This window comes from Coloeus monedula, assembly GCF_965178545.1.
Source record: "Coloeus monedula genome assembly, chromosome: 3".
Classification (NCBI taxonomy): Eukaryota; Metazoa; Chordata; class Aves; order Passeriformes; family Corvidae; genus Coloeus; species Coloeus monedula.
This window is the reverse complement of record NC_138783.1, coordinates 92,787,181-92,808,700: the sequence shown is the minus strand read 5'-3', so window position 1 is coordinate 92,808,700 and position 21,520 is coordinate 92,787,181. Positions and strand designations below refer to the sequence as shown.

At 43.0% G+C, this 21,520-nt stretch overlaps 1 protein-coding gene across 1 annotated transcript in view; it reads right to left on the bottom strand.

The window, feature by feature from the left end:
- Positions 1-1,286: 1,286 nt before the first annotated feature.
- Positions 1,287-21,520, bottom strand: part of SH3RF3 (SH3 domain containing ring finger 3) — a gene marked incomplete at its 3' end in the record, with an annotated part of 243,865 nt that continues 223,631 nt past the window's right edge. The window contains exons 9-10 of the mRNA XM_082278172.1: positions 11,226-11,563; positions 1,287-1,455 (exon numbers count right to left, since the gene is read on the bottom strand). Coding sequence (XP_082134298.1) covers positions 1,287-1,455; positions 11,226-11,563 — 507 coding nt within the window. The remainder of the gene's footprint in view (positions 1,456-11,225; positions 11,564-21,520) is intronic.

Sequence of the window (21,520 nt, the reverse complement as noted above, 5' to 3'; positions counted from 1 at the left end):
GTCGCAGACCAGCTCTCGTCTCCGTCATGCAACGACAGAGGAAAACTCCATGGTCCCTGCGTGTGATAGAACCTGCAGTGTTCTTCTTATTGCCATGAAAAAGTCAATTAAAATGACTTCTCTGGGAATTACTTCCAATTCTAGAGTCATTATCACTCTCCAGACAGAATGCTGTGCTTCAGCATGGATCTTCAGCCACTCTAAATATGCAGGAGAGAGCAAGCATGTGTGTGTTGCACAGGCAGCTCCCTCAGGTGTATTTATCGGTGACCATGCAGCTTTTTCTCTTTTCCTCTACGAAGCAAGAACAAGCAGTCTGATCTCAATCTTCAGGTACGTTTCTAATTTTGTATGTTGAATGCAAATCTTGTTGCAGCCTCTCTGTTTAACCAAATCTTTAACGATTAAAAAAAATAGCACCAGATGTATGAAAAAGAGGAAATGTCTGATCTAGTAGGAATATATATAAAGTAGAGCAATTCTTACAGTAAAAAGGTACGTTGTACAAAAAAGCAATGGAAAGTGATACCGAAGGACAAAAAATCCATGCTGCATATAATACGGGCAGAAGACAGGCAAAAGGGATTCTGCTCAAATAACCACAGTTTAATGGTGGAGCCGTACTTCCTCCAGGACCTCCCTGGCAGCAGTGCCAGGACACGGGGTGGTGTGGGACTCTGAGTACTAACACACTCACTGACAAACCTGCGCAGCATATCTTTGAGGTATATAGAAAGCATGACAACATTTTGGACTCCTCATTCTTACTTGCACAATGATGCACTGATCTTTAGCTGAGGTTTTCTCCACCCTCCCCTCTTCTTCCCTTGGTAAAAACAAAATCCCAGTTTAAGAGCTTCCTAGCACACCTCCTTGAACTCTCAAATCCATCTTGCATAGGCCAGTAATAAGAACACTGCAGCTCTGACAAATAAGTTACAGCAATATAACAGCTTTCCTCTTAATTTTTTTTAAAGATATCTTCTCTATAATTTACACAAAAGGTTAACAGCCAGAGTTTCGGTTACTACAGTCCAGATGGGCATCCTTTCAGTCTGTGATTCCAGGTGGAAGGCACTACTTCAACATACCACTGTATGCACTGCACACGGTCTCGGGAGCACAGCGGGGCACTATGTCTCCAGAGCTGCAGACTGAAGGGCCTGGGGGAAGTCTTTGGAAATAAAAATGGCAGTGGTTATCAGTCCAGTTTCTCTTTGCTGTCTCTTCTTGTGCTATGTGGTTTCCCCTGAAAGCTCCTCAGTTGAGAGAGCAACGATTCGTCCTCAGAAGCTCTCGACAAAGCTCCCTGGGAAGAGGCCCGTCCTGCCGTTCCTCTGCAATGTCCCTTTGTACCAGCCGTCCTCCCGCTTCTTGTGCACAAACACAATGTCACCTTCCTTCAGTTCGATCTCCGCCTCGCTCTGCGGGGGGTATGGGACCACAACGCGGTACCTTTGGAGAAAGAAGTGCAAAGACTTGGTTAGTCTGCACTCGATGGGAGCAGCAGGGCACCAGTACCAGAGATCTTGGGGAAAAAACTTTTGGAAATATCAGTAAGTTACATTTTCACACACAGTTGTATGCAATGCAGCTACATTTTCTACTACAACTGAGTAAGGTGGAAATTTCTGGACAGCTTGGCTGGAGAATTGACCAGGACGTACTCTGGAGCCAGTCCATGAAAGCAGGAATGTGTTGTCAAATGGATGGGCCACTCATGGTGTCCCTGCTCCCAGCTGTGTGCTGAGCCTGTGCCAGGACTTGGCTGCTTTATCCTATCGTACATCTCTGCTGCAACATCTTATTCAGCTCTGCATCTGCTCCATCTGAACATCATAGCATCATACAATGACAGAGCAGTTTGGGCTGGAAGGGACTTTAATGGTCATCTAGTTCAACCCCTCTGCCAGGGACAGGGACATTTTCAACTCAAACATGTTGCTCAGAGCCTGTGTGTCAACGGCATAAGTCAGCTGGGTGTCATCTGCAAACTTCCTGAGGGTGCCACCTACCCATCTATCTCATTGATGAAGATATTGAACAGTACTGGTCCCAGTGTGGACACCTGAGGGACACCACTTGTCACTGATGTCCACTGAGACATTGAGCCATTGACCACTACCCTCTGGATGCAACCATTCAACCAATTCCTTATTGTCCAAACAGTCCACCCACGAAATCCATCCTTCTCCAATTTAGAGAGAGATGTTGTGAGGGACCATGTCAAAGACCTTACAGAAGTCCAGATATATGATACGCTCTCTTCCCTTGTCCACTGATGATGAAAAATGGGGTTTGCAGTGCTCCCACTGCCTGTGACACCAGCAGATGTTAGCTAAAGCAGTTCACATTTTTCTTCATATAATGTTTCCTGAGAATGTACTTTGGGTCCCTCAAACCTGGAAGGGAAGCTAAAATGGAAAGATATCAAGTGACTTTCAAAGCACTCTCCAAACCAGTGGGGAGCCCCAGTCCTGAACCATTCACAGGGCTCTCTGGGAACTTAGTTTTCAAGTGTCACTTCATTTCAATGAAGTAATGATGTGTATGAGCCTGATACAGCTATTCTGCACTCAGAGCTTATCAGCAGGCATCCTTCTGAGAGAGCACAGACTGGGCCATTTTATATCAACGCACTTGTGTGCAGAGCAGGGAATATATTTCTACTGCACGATTGTTTTTTACCTTCAGCACTTTTGCAGTCATCTGGCATTTGGTTAACAGTCAGTAACTGTCTTGCTAATTGCAAAGTAATGAATATAGTAAGATAGTTAAAAGTTGCCAATTGATTACCTAAAGCCCATCTCCTGAGAATTAATATATCCACAACTGCTGCCTGGCCACCAATGCCTGAGTCCTGTCTGTAACAAGGTGAGTATTTATTTAACATAATATCCTGCCTCTGGGGACTTTGGCATACCCTGGAGGCTGTGGACCACTCCCTGAGGCCATCCCCAGTGAGACAGTACCAAAGCAAGGGGCTCTCCAGTGGCAGTCACCCATTTTCCTTGCAGACTTTGCTCAGGTGCCTAGTGACTGCAGTTCTGAAACTCGGCACTCCACTTTGACCTGACACTGGAAATATCAGCTTTGACGCTATGTCTGGACATCTCTACAGCCAAACAACCCATTACTTGGAAAAGCATTAAACTCCCTTTGGAGCAGGGGCTCTGTTCTAACACCTGACTATGGCCTTTTTATCTTGACACAGCAACACGGTCGTGGAAAATATATATGTTCAAGTGCCATCAAAAATTTGCAGATCCTCTCTGTACCTTGGTTAATAAATCTAGTTGTCACTTCCCTCCTCTGTGGAAAAGCAAATAACAGGGGTTGAAACGTGTGCTGCTGGCTGGCTCCAGGAAAATGGTCTATCAAGCTATCATCTGTGGAACTGCTACACTTATATTATGAAGCTTTGCCAATTACACTCATTATGCAAATGAATGCACACATTATTTCAAACACTCTGCTGCAGTGTTGATTAATTAAATTATCAGAGTGGAACAATTTCAGCTAGGATGATGCCAAGTTTCAGATCTCACTACTCTTATGCACAATCACAGCACATCGGAGCTCTGCATCAGGAACTCAAGAGGCCTTGAGAAAGAAAAAAGGTTGGACCTCAATATGAGTTGAGTGTTGTGGAGGTACTCACAGACCATTTTGGCAGGTCAGGAAACAGAAACTCAGAAAAAGGTGGTGTCTTGAGCAGGGTCACTCTAAAGACCCAGCTGGGACTGGCAGCACCTCGTGTCATACCAATGCACAGAGCCTTCCTTTTAAAGCCAAACTGCGTCCTCAGAGTGATGAGCTGCTAGTCCCTAAATGGTTCACATGAGGAGGCAGGTGACCACACTCAACAGGAATGTGTCCACCATCATAGAAGGGGTTCTACACAGCATCTTCTTAGCAATTTAGAAAAATAAATCTCAGTCACTGCATTACAAAATGAGGCACTTTTTCCCACTCAGGAAACCCTAAATGCTACGGTTTAAATTTAATTAACTACAGTACCTCACAAGATAGCACCGATGAGGTTTTTGATAGAACAACAAAATAACAGCTCTGAAAGACCTTGCAAATCAGTTAAGAGCTCCTCTGTGAGAGATGGAAGAAGATGCGATGCCTTTCCCCACGAGAGGTTTGAAGCAGGGCCTGGGAGAGGCAGCCCGGTGGGGGCTGCAGGGGCAGCAAGCGGGCAGTGTGCTGGCACAGGGAGCTGTGCTGCCCCTCCGCACCTCCAGGTGGCACCTCAGCCTCGCTTATCCTCCGGAACGGAATTGCAAGGACAGCTATTAGCCGTATTTTTTTGGCAGAAAAAGTCTCTTCTCCCAGACATCCTCCCTCACTCCGAAAAAGGCAGTCCGGGATACTTCTATTTATAGCTCCCATTTTTATTTCCCTTTCTGTCCCCTTTTCAAGAAGATGCTATAAAATTGTAGGTTTTCTTATACCAAACTGTCGCTTGGCATTTTAGATGGATCTCAGTCTTCTCAATTTTGTCTGTGCCACATTACACCTCTAAATTACCAAAATGCTAATTAGCTGGGCAACAGTTATGATAACAAATGTGGCAACCACCTCTGACTACTATTAATAATATTTGGTATTTTCTGTTGTAAGTTGTGTAAATCTGCCTTATATAGTTACAATTCTGCCAAATGTTAATCATTTTGGCCCAAATTCTCCACAGTAGTTGGCTGTATCAGGCCACGGGTCCAACATATAGCCCAGTAGCCTCATCACTTCCAAGAATAACGAGGGGTTTTGCAGCACGAGCAGGACCCATATGAGCACTTCCACAAACTGCTCTCAGGTCCCATACTTGGGAGCAAAGACTTATCCTGTGGTCTCACTGGTCTGTCAGGGATAGTGTTCCTTCAGAAAATCACCCACTCTCAGCCAGGTTAAATGCATTCAAACCACCCCAAAATGGCACATGTTTAGGCTTGTATGAGCACTGAAAGTAAAATCTCTGCTGATTCATGCTCCAAGCTGTCCTAGCTCTGTGGGACCTCAGAGGTTGCATTTCTCTTCCTTTCTTAGCACTGGGCCCCTCTTTTGTTTTTCTCTTACGGGACAGACTTGATGTTGGACATGCTCAGGGCTGGCTGCCATGGCATCCTTGGATCAAGCACTTCATCCCTGGAGGCCACTGTCCAGGATGCGCAGTGGCCTGGGAAGGGTCCTTGGTGCCCAAGAGATAATACATGAAGAGAGGCTGCAAGTAGTATCAGCAAGGACAGGGGATGGGTTTTGCCCAGACAGGGAAACCCCAAGGAGCTGGAGAGTGGGGTAGAGAAAGGGACGAGGTGGAGGAAGAGGGAGGTGGATGGGAGGAAAACTGGGAGCAGAAGAAGAAATGTGACTGTGATGAAAACTGGAAGCCCTGATAGAAAGTGTGGGTATGGCTGCTGAGGGGGGAAGCTCTGCTGAGCTGAGTCTGGGAGAGCAAAAAGCCTTGGTGGGAGGGAGCCTGGGGCAGGGACATGGCATCCCAAGAAATAGGAGACTGCATCAGCAGAGGCTGGCACTGGGGCTGAGGGTGGGATGGGCACCCTGGCAGCAATTACCTCACTGAGCTGGGAATAGGTCCATCCTCTGCTGCCAGTGAAGACCTTGCAATCCCACTGTCCCCTGTCTTCATAGCACTTGTATTCACAGTCAAAAGAAACACCTCTCCCACCCAGCCCTCCATTTGCTACTCCTACTGAAATCTGGAAGGTGCAAATAAGACTCCTAACCTCAAAAAAATGTCACATGATTTGAGTTCTGGTTTTGTTTCTTTTAAAGAAGCAAAATGATTAAAAATATCATGTGTGTAGATACATAAAGACATCTACAACCTTGAAAGAACCCGAATGTTTCACACTCATGCATCTGAGATGAATAAACAGGCAAATAAAACTGCCCATGACTTTACTTCTGCTGCCTTGCAATATAATCTTTCATTATATGACTGCATACTATTTTTCCCATAGGATGCCTGCTTCATTTAGTGCACAAGATGCTACTCTGGATGTGAGTCAAGGTTCTGACATGGGACCCACCCCACCTTTTGCAGAGGTTGGAATATCTCTAGCAAGTGACCATGATGAAATTCACTGAGTAGTGCAGATGTGGGGAAAGTGGCTTCTCTTACTCCTCCAGCTGCAAAGCCTCGTGCCACACTTTCCACAGAGAAAGAGACTCATCTCATGCACACTGGCTGCGTAGGAGTCTTGTCTGGTCTAAATGACTCATACAGGCCCTCTGTCAGTGTGCAGGCAGGCACTGAACAGTATTGATCAGAACTGATCAGTAATTAAGGGCTGAACTCAGGCCTGGACACTGTAAAAAAAACCCCAAAACACTCACTGAGTAAATATGTGTATCCAGGACACTGATGGAACTAGAGCAACTTAAGAAAATGTGCAATAAGGCAAATTAGGTCTTCAGGGCTAACCTCCAATCTGATCCATTTACAGTGCTTGAATTTGGATGCTTACTGCAAGTTCTGTTTCTCAAAGTATTGTGCACTATAGACGCGTGAATCCAGTCCTGTGACTCCAACAGGTCTCTTATGCGTTAGGGATACACAAATAGTTTTGGAGGGAATGGATAATCAGTGCCAATAGAGCATCTAGCCCAGTTGGCCATTGCTCTTGTTTACCAGTGGAGCTGTGTTTTTTCGTCCTTTCACTGGTAAATTGCAGAACCTGCAAAGTACCTCTGCACATTACAAGCCAAAATCTGCTTCTCCATAGTAGGGTGTCTGAATCAGCAGCCTTTGAAGAACAAGTCTCAGTTGGGTCTTTTACCTTTCTGCTGGAAATATCTCAGGATTCAATTTCTGAGATGGTTGATTCTAGTTTCCCAGTCCTAAGGCAGGCATCCCTACTCAGAGAAGCACTTAACCATGTGCATGCATGTCACTGTTCCGTCAGAAATTACTCCTTGGGTCATTTCTCTAGTATCACTTTCCAGGAATGAAAAGAACCCTTCTTCTGCTTTCCTTTTTGGCAAAGAAGACATACGAGCACAGCAAATTGAAGTCAATGGGTGTTAAGCACATGCTCGAATGCTTCCTTGAATTGGGATCTCAATCTCTAATGTGGCAGTGATTTGTAGAAAGATACATGGAAACATGGAAGAAACTATTTTAAGGGTCAAACTTATTGTTCCTATCTTATTCTGCAGCACTGTTGTGGCTATGACTTGGTTGAAGGCTGCACAAAAACCATAGAAACACAGTACAGATATGCCAGTCGTGACAGTAAGTCTGGCCACAGCTGCTTTATCACAATATAACATGGCAGAGTTAGTGCCAGTTACTATAAAAGAGTCAACAACGCGTGACATGTTTTACTCAGGTTTGCCTCTGGGAACAGTGCCAGGCAGCGAGGGGAACATGACTCACGCACACACACATGCACACTCAACTCTCCTGTTTTGCTTAACGTACAGTCACATTTTCTTGAAGGGGGTGGCAAGGAAAGTATTTTGTTTTGGTGCTGCCAGGCACACAGCACACCCCTCCTGTGAGCTGACACCGTCAGTGGGATGTGGGCATGGCTCTGGCACAGTGCCTGCCTCACCACAGTGTGTCCCTGTACTGGTCCCGTTTCTCGCACCAGCAGAAACTGGATGGAGCAGTAGGTGTAAAAGAGTGTGTGGGGCACACACAGCCTGACAGGGTATTCACTTGGCAGTCAATCACTGCCACATGAAGTGACAAGGACACCACCTGGGAAATTTCTCTGCCCTGCTGCTTGGACTGCTGGATGCTTTATGGCAGAGAGCAGCTGAAGGAATGTGGTTTTATAAACTGATAGTGGGAACTACACCCAGAAGGCAGAGATGGGCTCTGACTATCCCAGCAAACCAGACAAATATGAAGGCTAAATGACAGGAGAGCTAGGAGTAATTTCCTTCCTAATACAGTCATCCATAGCCAGGCTTTGGAATATCAAGAAGAATAAAATTGTTTTCCTCTCTATGTACAAAAAAAAAAAAAAAAAAAAAAAAGAAGACAGACTATAATCATTAATAGCACCTCCAAGAGGGTGAAGCTTGCTTGCTTCACCTTTCTGCCTACTGGCTGCAACACCCAGAAAGGTCTGCACTCTCAGGCAGCAGAATAGGCAATTCATCCCTTAAACAGTGAGTGAGCTGCAAGCAATCAGAGCCCTTTAATGCACCTCTTGGTGCACTGGGTTTGATCTCAGTAACCTGGATGTGGCGAGTGCTGGAGCTGCAAGCCAACCTCTATAGGAAAAGTAGCGGTGCTCTGCTGCCTGCATGAGCCTCATTTTGAATGCCGTAAATATTAAGGAATGTGCTACTTCTTCCAACCTTTCAGTGCTCTGTTTCTGTGTGCACAGATGGGCGTTGGGAGACAGAAAGCCAAGTACAGCTAAGTGTACTGAAATGCTTTGCAGCTTTTTAAAATTTCATCCAGCATCTGAATCTGTTTATCTAACCTTTTTTTCCCTCTCCTCCCTTTTCTTTCTCAGAGAATTGCTCCTACTGTGCGGATGAAATGCACCAAAATGCAAACAAGCAAAATATGGAGCTGAGTGACGTTGAATGCAAGTTGCTCCATTGCCAGATGTGAAAAGAACAAGTGGTTTGAAAACCGTAATTTGTTTTAAAAAAAATATAATTTGGTACTTCTGAGAAATTTGATGATTTAATGAGCACAGATGGATGTGGGATGAATTTCTAGCAGACAAGTGTTTAATGTATCTGCTCAGATTATTCCAGGACTAAGCATTATCCTTCCTAGTGCATGAAGGTAATTAATATTTCCCATTATGGACATGAAAAAACCCATATGATCAGTTAAGGAATGCAGATACACCAATGATATGGAAGTTAATTCATAAATCAATTAAAGAATCTTGCCTGCTGTGTATAATTATGGTTACTTCAATTATAGCTTATTTTCAGATATAAGACTCAGGAATCAAAATACGTAAAATCAGAGTAAGTTCCTTATCACCATATACTGCAGCTGGAAGTATTTACTCAGTTTTAGCACTCTAAATCTATTTGCTCCTGAATCCAGCACAGCTAAGAGAATGCAGGTAACCTTTGTCTCTCTGGTTCTATTCTGCCACTTAAAATAGTCATCAGGTAAATGTTTCCCTACCTGGACCACCCTCAGGTGGACTGAGAAATTTGTAGGGTATGGGACTAGCCCTGGCATATTAAATAATGTGTCTAGAGTTCTCTATAGTAAAGCTTTGAGAGCAGTGTATTAACACCCAGCTCTGGAGACATCAGAGGCTGTACTCCCCAGCTTCTTTTCACGGTTACATTTAACTGAAGGTGCAGCAGCCCACTGATGTAGTTACACTGGTGCTAAATCTGGTTTATATTGATTTAACTTTTCTTATAGCATTAATCTGAACTGATGTAGACCAAATTAAGTGTGCCTAAATAGGGATTGGTTTTTCACTCCTTTTACTAAATTGCTTTTTCATGGATTTTAAGGGCAAGAGACTACTGCGGTAGTCTGCTCTCACTGCCTTCATTACGATGCTGAAGGACTTGCCTGTATTTATTTCTGCTTCAAGTCTAACAGCTGCACCTGAACAAAAGCACCTCTTTTGGAAAAAAGGCCAAATCTAGTGTAAAAATATTCCCATGTCTGTCCTGACTGCAGTCTCTTACAGACTGTTACCATGCCATTCCTACACTCTTTACCAGGTCTGCCAGAGCTCACTGTGTCTCTCATTGCAAGTATATAGTTTAAAATCTTCCATTTTTCTTATGATGGTTCTCTGAGTCCACTTTGCATCAGATTATCCTCTTTTGAAATATACTGTTACTCTGCATTCACATCACCAGAAGTTGAATTAGTTCTGTAGCAACAGACCTGCCCTACCCATCACCCACGTCCCACTTCACTCCTCATTCTGCAACAGGAAAGGTTTTATGTTGACAGTGCAGGTTCAGGACCCCACTCTTGTTGGGCTACACTACATACATTAATAACCATTTTCTAGTGATTTCTGATGTAGAATTAGATTTGATGCCAGTGAATTAATTTTCAATCCACTTAGTATCTGCTGGGTTGGTTGTGTACAGTTTGCTCAGCAAGAGGTTTTATGGTAACAAACCAGAAGCCTTAGGAAAGTTTAAATGTATTATGGTGTCGCTGTCAGCTTCTCAACCAAATTCCAACCTTCATTCAGGAAAACACTGTATAAGTTATGGATTGTCCTGTAATCTCCCTTATTATGCATCATCTACTTCATGATCCCAACTGGATTCAGGGTCAGGTGGCTTGCCCAGTCCATTTCCTTCAGTCTCTTTCATACACTCAGACAAAACTAGTTTCTTTCCAATTTCTGTGATTTTAATGTTATTTCAAAATTGCTTTAAATACCAACTCAAGAGTGTTCCCTGAACAGCTCTTTGAAAATTCTTCAATGCTTTTGTGAAAAACATGTTTTCCTCAATCACCTTTTGAATGTAAAGTATTTCAACAGCACTGTAGCTGTGTATTATCTATTCCCTTCCCAGTTCTCAAACGGCAGTCTTGTAGAAAACATTTATCTGAGCCCAGTGTGACTCTGCACGTGGATTTGAATTGTCTCTTTTCTGCACCCCCCTACTACCTCTCTCTCCACCTGCTTTTGTGTTTTGGTGTTCCTATTCTTTTCTTTTCAGGTTTGCAAAGTCAGTTACTCCAAGGTACCAAGGTGCAGAGCAGGCTGCTGAAATGAACTCCAGAATCACCAGCACATCCCTCTCTAGAAATGAGCTAAATTTTTGGTAACAGGTCACTGAAGATGGCCATATCTGTAAGTATTCTAAACAAGAAGAATTTGAAACAGTCTTTGGTATTGCAGAACACGACATGTCCAGGTGAGACATACTATGTCAGGTCCTTAGGCGAAAATACAGGAATCCCATTTAAAATGTGGCATTTGCCAACAGCATTTACACCATTTGGGCTGAGAAAGCACTGCTGTCCTCCACATTTAGACCAGGGCTCTACAGTGTCATGGACAGGTGCTCTTAAACACTTCTTTAAACCTGCATGGTGTATCAACTGATTTTCAATGGGACAGGGCATGTAAGCCCTGTCTTCCTAAAAGACAGCTGAGCCACCTATAGTCAATCCATAGAACCTCAAAACTGCAACAACCCTTGAGCAAGTTAAACTTTCATCCCTCCTCCAAATGCTCCCTGTGGATGCAGACAACCTCAGGAGAAAAACAGCTTACCTTTCCCGGGGCAAAGGCTTGGGCTCTGGCCGAATAGCTGCCATGGAAGAGAGGGGTGGCCTGGCAGGTGAAGGGATGGAAAAATTCAAATCCAAGGAGCCTGTTTTCCTGTGCAGAGGCTCCAGCCCCATGGCTCCTTGCATTTCACTCTCGATAGGGCATGAGCCAGCTCTGCCGTGACTGGAGAGGGAGGACAGCTCAGGCCCCACTGCCCCTTGCAGAACTCCTTCAATGGCTGTCTGGGGGTCATGTGTGGGGGACACAGATGGTGGGGAGCGTGACTTCTTTTTTGTTGATGCTCCTGCTAGAAGTTTCAACAGCCCGCTCTTCTTCTCCTTCTGCAAAGGAACCAAACAAAACATGGGCAGTGAGGAGACATACCAACTCCCTTTGCTTTTGTTTTGGAAAACCTCAATGTCGAGAGGCAGGAAACCTCTCAATACGGCCATAGAAATGGATCCAGGTAGAACTTGAGCTTTCTGTAATAAAGATCCTATGAAAATCCCTCCCCATCAAAATGGCTTCAACTCAGTAGAGCAAGGACCAAACATACTGCAAAGATTACCCCCATTTTCAAATCTATCCAGGCAGTGATCATGTGCCTTTTGAAAGAAGGAGTGCAGCTACAGTGGTACAGCAAAGCTACAAACTTCCCATGCAGAGAAAATAGCAAGGAGAGTGCTGCCTCTCTCTTCAAGGAGAATCCTGTTCCTCAGTAGATATATCCCACAAGTGAAAAATCAGGACCCATGGCTAAAAACCTCTGCTGGGAAGCACAATGGGCTGAGGAGAGATTTCAGATCCCAGCCCACTGCAAGAGAAGCATTCATTACTGCCTTTTACTACCTGATGCAGATTTACAGTAGGGAGAATGGAGGGACAAGAGTCGGGTTTAATGCCTCTTTCCAGAATGTGCTCCCCTTTACATCCTGCATCACACAGCAGTAACTATTCGTGTCTCCCTCCTAGAAGTGGGTCACATCCCCTCATGTGTTAAGGTAAAGGTATCACCTTGATGTTTGAAGATAGACCACAAAATTCACAATTGGCAATTGCAGTGGCAGTGCATGGGAGGTTTCAAAGTTCTACAAGGGTTTCTGACACAGAGAAATGAAAAGATGATAACAGCACCCTTTCAATTAATGGGGGAAAAAAAAGTTTAGCCTGCATTACTGAGGAAACACATCTGACCTTTTGGATTTTATAACAGTGTACGAAATCCTGCTGCACATTTACCTCAAGCACACACAAATACCAAATACTGTCTTTGATCTTGAAAGTTTTTTGGCTAGAGGTTTGTCTGTAGAAGCTGGCTATCCTCTGGTACATGCTCTACAATGCTAGGTTAGAGTTGCAACCAGCAATGCCGTGCAGTAAATTTTCAATTTTTAAAAAATGATACAAGAAGTTCTGCAAAGGCCTATTAGATTTCTTACTCTTTTGTCAGAAGCACAAGCCATTACTCAAACTACCTTCAGAGACTCAAAGCTGTGAGGTTTAGCTGGATTTGATAATTTGCTCAATAATAGGATCCCAGGGGATAAAATCAAACCCAGAAATGGCAAGACTTATGGAAAAGAAACTATCTCTCTATATTTAAGCAGGAACACTCATTGGAAATATAAGCCAGTAATTTATTTATTCTCTGTAGACAAAATGTCCCATGCAAGGTTTAAAATCATGCTCTTTTATGTTCTGACTGCTGAAGTAATTTCTCAAAGCAGCTTTAAAGAATAGAAAGGATACAATAAAATAAATATAAGCTTTTAGAAGATGCTTGGATTTACTACAGTAAATGTACTAGGAGTATCTGGTATCTCTGCTTGCAAAATTCTTGTTTGCACTCTTTAACTGCCATGGACTGGTAAGAAAACAGAAATACCTTAGATGTCAAGACACAGAAGAGATAAAAGGAAGCACAGTTGTCACAGATCCAAAGTCCACTGATTTTTGAAGAGCAGTCTGAAATGTGCATCCAGATCCTGGTCTCCTGCATACCACTGGTTATGTCTTAAAAGAGTGTTTTGCACTTACAGGATGAAAGGATCCATCCTGTGAAGATGTTCACCCAGGCAGAATCCATGGTAGATAAGGGAGCCTGGCCATATGGCACCAGCAGGTCAAAAAAATTAAATAAATTCCCCTGGAAACAACAGGAAAGCAGACCAAATGCCCCTGATAAATATCTTCTTTCCCTGATGGGAAGGGACTGTATGGAAATTGTGCATTCTGCAATTCACCTGAAACACCCGAAAAAATGCTTCAGTTTTTCTCTTGTTGTCTAATTAAGAAATATTGTTGTTGTCATCATTATATAAAATTTTTGCAAAACTCTTCTTTCCCTGTGGCACACTGAAACAACAGCTCTAATGATCCCAGCATACTGTGTCAATATGTATTTGAAGGTGTCCAAAGGTCAGTGACAGAATACAATAGCCATTGTGGGGCTCTGGAGAAACGGCTATTGTGCAGCAGTGAGCACTTTGAGCCTCTTTAATTGGCAGCCTTGCAAATGCAAAGTAACCATGTGAACTAAAGCCCTGTATAACGAACAATTAATATTCCTATGTGGTAGCAGCTTTTCTAATTTTTGCTTCTAATTTAAATACCTTGGCATGCTTTCATTAGAAAAGCCTTGTGCAACTTACACCATTTAAGGCACAGAAGCAAAAATATTTGGAATAAAGGAGGTGCATACACTCACACCCGCCTACACATTAAAAAGCAGATGAGTCTGACAGCCATTCAATTTTGTTTACAAGAACGGCTTCCACTCTTCAGGGTTAGCCCTGGCATAAATTTCTACTCTTAAGCTACTATCACTTAGATAACAGGAAGCTATAATGAACTTGCTGATCTACCCTTTGTTCTACTTTAATAAAAGGAAAAATAAAGAATTGATTTTTAGCCCCCACTGAGCAATTTACTAGACTTCTGAAACTAAGATCTGTGGTCTTGGAAGAGAGAAGATGACTTAATTCAATTGCTAAGCCTAGTCAAAACCTGAGCAGTACCATCCTTCCAGTCATGGCCTTGGGCAAGATTTAAGAGGTGACCTGATACCAACCACTTTGTGTGCGTGCAGATTAGACAATATGTCCAGCTCTTTCTCCCTTTGAGTCTGGCTCTCAGCCTTCTGCTATCGCATGGCCAGATCCTCTGCTGATGCGATCAGAGCATTTCAAGCAAAAGAAGGACTGTCAGGAAGTGATAATTTACTGTGATGTCTCTCATGAGAAACCGGGTTTCAACCTTCTGTGATCAGCAGTTCAACCTAAACCACTTCATGCCTCCTCCCTCTATCTGTAAAATGGGACTAAGTTGAAACTCCTCCTTGTGCTGTGGGAATTTGTTAATGATTCCAATGTTACAAAACTCTATATTTCTTTGGGAGCAACCAGCTCTTTTTCGGGGCTTGAATATTTAAAAAAAAAAAAAAAAAAAAAAGGGGAAAAGGGGAATGGGGTGTTAGTATGCAGTCCCAGTACTGATTTATTGCAAATGTCCAAGTATTATGAATTCATTTAATATTTAGTGTAATAGCAGCCATCCTTCACAAGAAATTAATATTTATATGTCTATTCAAGACAGTCCTTCAGCAGTTTCACTGTAAATCAATGAAGCATTAATGGGCATAAATGCTGTAGAGAAATCTACACTGATTGGTTACAGACTCCATTGCTTTTGAAAAGAGATAATAAGTTTACAGGGGACATATCTGATGACTTTCAGAAATTAAGTTTTTGAATTAAAAGAAAGATAGTTCACTTTCTTTCCATTCACAGATGGTTGTTTTATTGTTTTCTAGGAAATCTGTAATCTACTGAAACAGCTGTGTAATTATTGAGTTTTCTTTGTCTAGTAGCTACATTTCCAACTGACTGCAAACTGTGTTTGACATCCCTACCTCCTGAATCTGCCAAGGTCAGACCTTCACATCTGTGTTGATGGATGGATTCACAGTGTGGACAGCACTTCTCCCATCTCCTGGTTACTGCCCACATGTTTAACTGAATTTAAATCATCACCTTTCTGTTGCCCAGGTTTTATTCTAGGACATTCAGTGTCAAAATTTCCAAACCATTAATTTCAAAAGGATTCAAAGAAAAGCAAAAGAACAAGATTAGCCCTTACAAATAAATTCCAGGCTGCTTCTAGTTAAGAAAAAAAAATGGACTGGGAACGCAGACAGTATAGACAACTCAGAATTTTTTCTCTGGCAAAGCTTACAGTGGAGGCTCTGTTCCTATGGTGTAGCATGAAGGAATCTCAAAGGAAATCAGTCTCTAGCAGCACAAGGATGGGATGGGCAGCACTTCTGTGACCCTGAAGCATACCCTTAGGGAAGCCAGCACTTGGACAGGTGTAAGTTCCTCTCGTTATGCCACTGCGAGAATGTTTGGAAAAGTGAATACCGTCTGAGCTTAAGAACTCACGAAGGATTAGATCAAAATTAAAGTCTGAGATATGTAAATGTTGAAATATTTTGCTTCACAGTAATTGGGGATGATTTTTCCCCTCATTAATAACTCACTTGAAGATAATAACTAGCTCTTCTTTCAGCTTCAGAGATGAGATGAGCACAGAATGCAGCTACTTCATTGATGACTGAGTGATAATGGAGTCCCCAGTCTGCAAAGCAATAATCATGCCATAATCTAAATACCAATTTCATGTACTGGCTATATTAATATAGATATATTTTTTTAAACCACCCAAATGCACAGAACATTCTGGTTTAGTTTTCTTCCTCTGCAGCTCCTAATACTTAATTTTCTACCTCTCCAGGTTCATTAAACAAATGAGGAAACCTTACTGCAGCTGACAGAAAAGCTGTCTCCAGTCACTGAAATGAGGTAATTTCTCATGCAACACCAGTTACATCAATAGATAAGAGAGCCAGAGAGAGAAGAAGAGGTTTCATTTAAAAATGAAGAAAAAAGAAACAAAACTGCTTAAATGCTGCCCTGAGCCCTACGAGGGCTCAAATGCCCTCACAAATCAGGAACTCGTCTATCAGTCAGTACCCCCAAACCACCACTTTTATTGCTTGTTTTACTTGGTCAGTGCTTGTTTGAGTAAATTTAAGTTAGTGGCTGGAGAACAGTGCATTTTTATTCTGATTCCATTGTGGCTACTGGTGATTGATGCTTGCATTGTAACAGTAGGTTGTATTTTGGGTTATGTCTCAGGAAAAAAGCTATCTGGGTTTTTTAAATCTGTAAAATTATTTGACTTCAGATTTTGATAATTTTTCAAAAAGCCCTGCCAACCCCCCCCTAACCCAATATTGTCTCAAAGGAAAGCTTAAGGTCTGAAATATCTTTGGATATGTATTTATCATTTGCAACTTGCCACTATTTCTCATGAGGAATCGATGATATGCTGAACAAGACAACAGCAATTACTTACTATGAAATTTCTTCTGTTTTTAGGAAAAGACTAGTTTAGTATCATATACTGTACGGAAATACTTGCCAAAGATGTAGTTTTTAATGGAGACAACTGTTCCTGGCCACAAGTCTATTATTATAATCTCAGTATACATGTTACATGCCAAGAAATAAAAAGGATTTTAGGATGACAGTATCTTTAGCTTTTAAATTCCAGTGACAGTAACTTGCATACAGATGTGCACAAAAATATTAGACTTATTTATTATTAATTTGAAGATAGATACTATTTAAAACAGGGGAAAATAAGTAAAATGTCTTGCTAGACCTGACTGGGAATTTTAAATGTTTTGAGAACAAAACTGAGAATAAGAAATTAGTGTTCAGGTCCCAATACAGCAAAGCACATAGGCACTTCATCATGTGCTCTTGTTGAACTAAGGCAGATGCAAGGCTCTAGAGACTACAAAAAGAGATAAAGAGGGAATCCAAAAATATATTTCAATATTCAATTTAGATGGAATATTAGATCTTTCAAATACTGGAGCAAAGTTAAAGGCTAGCTCAAAGGGAAAAAAAAAAACAACTGGAGAGGAAGCAGAGAGTCTCAGCTATCATTAAGCTTCCCACAGGCTGCCGAATTCAGAAAAGGTAGAAGGTAAAAGGGACTCTAACACGGTTAATGGTGAATGGGGGACAGATGACTTGCTACACTGACACTGTAGCAGTTTTAGTGCTACTTTTTCATGGGAACAGCTGAAACACAGCACAGTGGAAATGAGAACTACTGCTGTGATGAAGTAACTCAAAATTGTGTACAGATAAACTGAAATGCAAGAACACCACCAAGGAAGTGATGAAATCATGGTTCTCATGAAGACTGTGTGACATTTCCACTTATTTCTAAGCACCCACCCTCTCTAGAACTAAGATCAGATGGATGTGTTTGTATTGGGTTGACCCTGAGTTGATGGACAGTCTTTAAGACCAATTACGCTTCTCACAATTTACATATTTAAACCGCACCGAAAGGCGGGACTTCCCCTTTGGTCGGAGCTCGCCTGCTGGAAGGGGGGGGGGCTCCGGAGCCTCCCGGCCCCGCCGGGCCGGGCCGGGGCCACTGCCCCTTTCCCCCTTTCCCAACGCTGTGGCATGGACCCTGGGTGGCTGGGGGGGGGACTGCCTCAGAGCCGCAGGCAGCTAAAACCAGCCATGGACTGCTCACAGCTAAACCCAGCCAGGGACTGCTCACAGCTAAACCCATCCAGCGCGGCTTCTGGGGACCGGCGGGTCCCCCTCTTCTCCATGCGGAGCCGGCGGAGTCAGCGGGAGCCGGCAGAACCTCCTGTCTGCAGCCAGCACACTTCGTGCTGAACTGAAGAAGACACCACGCAGCCAGCAGCACAAAGGGAGCGAGGCTTTCCCCACCGTAAAGCTGAACAAGAACACTCTTCAGCATGGCGGTGTCAGTCAGAGAGAAAGAGAAGTGAGTCACATGGGACAGAGCTGAGCATGGCGACTGGGAGAAAAGAGGGCGGTGCCACGATTCTGGCGCGCAGCTTAAAAGAAACCTTCTTGCATGCCGTGGTAAGAAATTGTAATACCACAAACTGTTTGTCTCTTTAATCCATTTGAAGAACATGGGGGGATGGAGTATCTTCGTGTGCCTGTGAAGATTGTGAAGAATGCCGATGCCAGGCTTTATAGTAGCAAGAGGCTGTTAGAGACTTGTGGCAAAGAAGAGCCTTTGTGTGCAGGCCAAAAGAACTTATCCTTAAAAAAGATGAATAACCCCATGTGATGGCCCATGTTTTGCAGTGTGAAGGAACTGTGAGATTTTTCATGGGAGAGATGTTCTACACACAGCAGATTGTTTGTTTCCGGGCGGATCTGCTGTTAGTGGCAGTTTGGGAACCACGTGCAACTGAAGGAAAAAAACCCTTTTTTCCCTTAAGCATAAGAGAGAGACTTTTCAAGAACTAGAACACTGACTAACATCCCATGTTCTGTTATCCCTTGTGTGAGCTAGGTAAAAGGAGAGAAGTGCTGGCTGGAGGGGGGGGGGATTTGCTTTAATTTTGTTTTGTTATTGTCTCTTTACTTTTAATTCTATTAGTAATAAAACTCTTTCATTGTACTGCAACTGTTTAAGGTTTGTGCCTGCTTTGCTTTTCTCCTAATTCTTATCTCACAGAAGGAAAACAAGTAAGTAATGAATATTTTGAACCAAAACCACTACATTTAATTGGTGTTTCCGCCCGGTTTCGAACTCAACCCGCTACAGTGTTTTAGTCCTAATTTTAGTTCACCTCTTCCTTCGAAGCGTGAGCAACCTCTTTGGTACTCAAAAGAAAGCAGAAGGCCTGGTATCCTTGTACATTTCACATTCAGCTTCTTTCTTTGCTCAGCACTTCACTGCATTTTGATTATCCTACAACAAGTAAGGGAAGTTCGGCTCAAAGCACTGAGATCTCCCCTCTCTGCTCCCCTCTCCTGCCCACCACACTCCCTACATAGAGAGGCATCAAGTATACTTTGGGGATGCTCGGAAAGCAGAAAACTGACAGGAAATACTGACCTACAGAATCCCTTCCTGCAGAGAAGGTACTTGGGAAGTGGATCAGTTATCTCCCACAGTACAAGAATTAGGGGGAACCTAAATGAGATTATCAGGCAAATGGTTGAAACTAAAAAATAGGAAGCACTTTTTCACACAACACATAATTAAATGGGGACTTCATGCACATAGTATTGTGGAAGCCAAAAGTATGAAGAGGTTCAAAGGGGATTAGACAAATTAATGGAGAACAGACCTAGCAAGGGCTATTAAAATAGTGGTATGAATCCAAACTGTGCTTCAGTAAATCCCAACAGGTAAATGAAACAGTACTTAGAACATAGACAGGGTAACTCCACCTCACTATAAAGAGATCGTAAAAACAGTAACATTCTCAGAATTATTGCTATGGTAAAAAATTTAGGTATTTTGGCAAAAGCTTAGGAAACAGGACTAAACCAGGAATGAGCCCTCCCCTGTGCCCTCTCAGCCTTGGGAAATCAGCTGTTCAGAGACTTCCTCAGCTGCAAGGGTCTGAGAGAGGGCAAAAGGCAGCCATCAGGATGCAGTGTCAGCCAAGGAAGAGACACAAAGGGTTGGGAACTGCAATCCCAGAGCACTTTCACAGCCCTGCAACTGCTGTTTGGATTCCTCAACTCCATCTCTGCTGTGCAAACCACAGATCGAAGGCTGCTGCACTCACATTAAACCAAGGAGCCTCACAAGTACCGGTGGCAGGGCTAACAAGGCCCTGTTCTTTCTTGGATACCAGTTTGCTTCCTAACCTGACGTTGCACTGCCTTTGTACATGCCAAGGGCTTCCTTGCAGCAACCACGGGGGTCTCCTACATTATGATACACCATGTCTTGAAGACCTAACCTAATCTGAAGCCTAGAAATGTTACACCTTTGTTTTAATACAAATCAAGGTGCCTAAATGATTTAGGCAACTATGGAAGACTAACTGTACTTTCTAGAGAATTTATACAAAACATCTGGACAGACCATGAGCGTTCTTGAGAAATTCTAGGTTCATTTATTCAAACTAGAGGATAATCTATCACAGTTTGACTGACAGCACAGGATTCTGAAATGAGAAAAAGATGTACAAATAAATTAACTGCTAGACGAACTGCTTAAGATTAAGGTTTCTAAACAAGATGATTTAGACTGACTGGTTAGCTTGCTGTTCCTTGTCTCTCATAAGGAAGTGAAAATGATTTATTGGTCCTGGGAAGCACTGGGAGCAACACTCTCATTTTGCAGAAAGCCAGAGCAAGCTCACTCACTGAACACCTGAGTGAAAGAGAATCAATGGCAGAAGTCACAATGTGCTTCGACATACTTCAGTCTTATACGTAGTTGGCTCTGGCTCTACCCATTCACAAGGGATAGATTTTGTTTCAGAAGCAAACAGTTAAAGTTGCTTGGCCTTGCTTTGTAATCTTGTTAAATGACAGGCAAATGACACTTGTACTTTTATGGAAAGCAGAAACATGAGGGTAAATGGTTTGGATTAGTGGCCATCTTGTGCCTTATCCCTGATGTATCTATCTATTCCTGCTTGGCTGATCTTGTTCCAGCAGCTGTGCCACCTCAGGCTGTAATTTCAGCACTTCCAACAAACTACATGATATTGCGCTGGTCTGCACTCAGAGGGAAGACTGCTTGTAGAAAAATTAGGTATCACATGAGGCATATTCTTCTCTCAAAATCAATTCCCCATTGGAAGAGAAAAAAAGGTCTGTCTGTGGACAGTGCAAAATTGCCAGAATTTGTGTGTACTAGACACTGGAAGACATTACAGTGAAATAATTCCTTCCAAGGATTTAACAGTTCCTAAAAGATGCATTTAGCTGGAGACTGAGGACTCAGTTGAGACTAGCAGAATACATCATACCTGCATGGACTGCAGCCTAGAGGCGATCAAAGCAGAAGCTCCTCTTGCTTGTATTTCTGAAAATTATATGGGTTTTGCACTGCTGCTGGGTCAGCCTGGACTGAGTGAGGGACAGGAATGAGAGAGGCCCTGATGGTCCTCAGATGGTCTGACATTTTAGAAGCAGGTCCCTCACACCATCAAAGCCACAAGCATGAAGATTTTGCTCTCTCTGAAGGCTTACCTCCAGTTTTGCCAGCTATCACAGCATCAAATCTGAGTGAGCATCCCCCAAAAATTTCTGATTTATTTCATGCATTAAAAACATCAGGCCTTGTCCCTACTCCCTCCTACCATCATGACAGTGTATCTCAAACAAAGCAAGTGATACTACTAACATGCTCAAGCTGATGGCTTCTTTTCTGGGCTTAAGAGAAGCTCAGCCTCTCAGCACACAGGGGTGTGC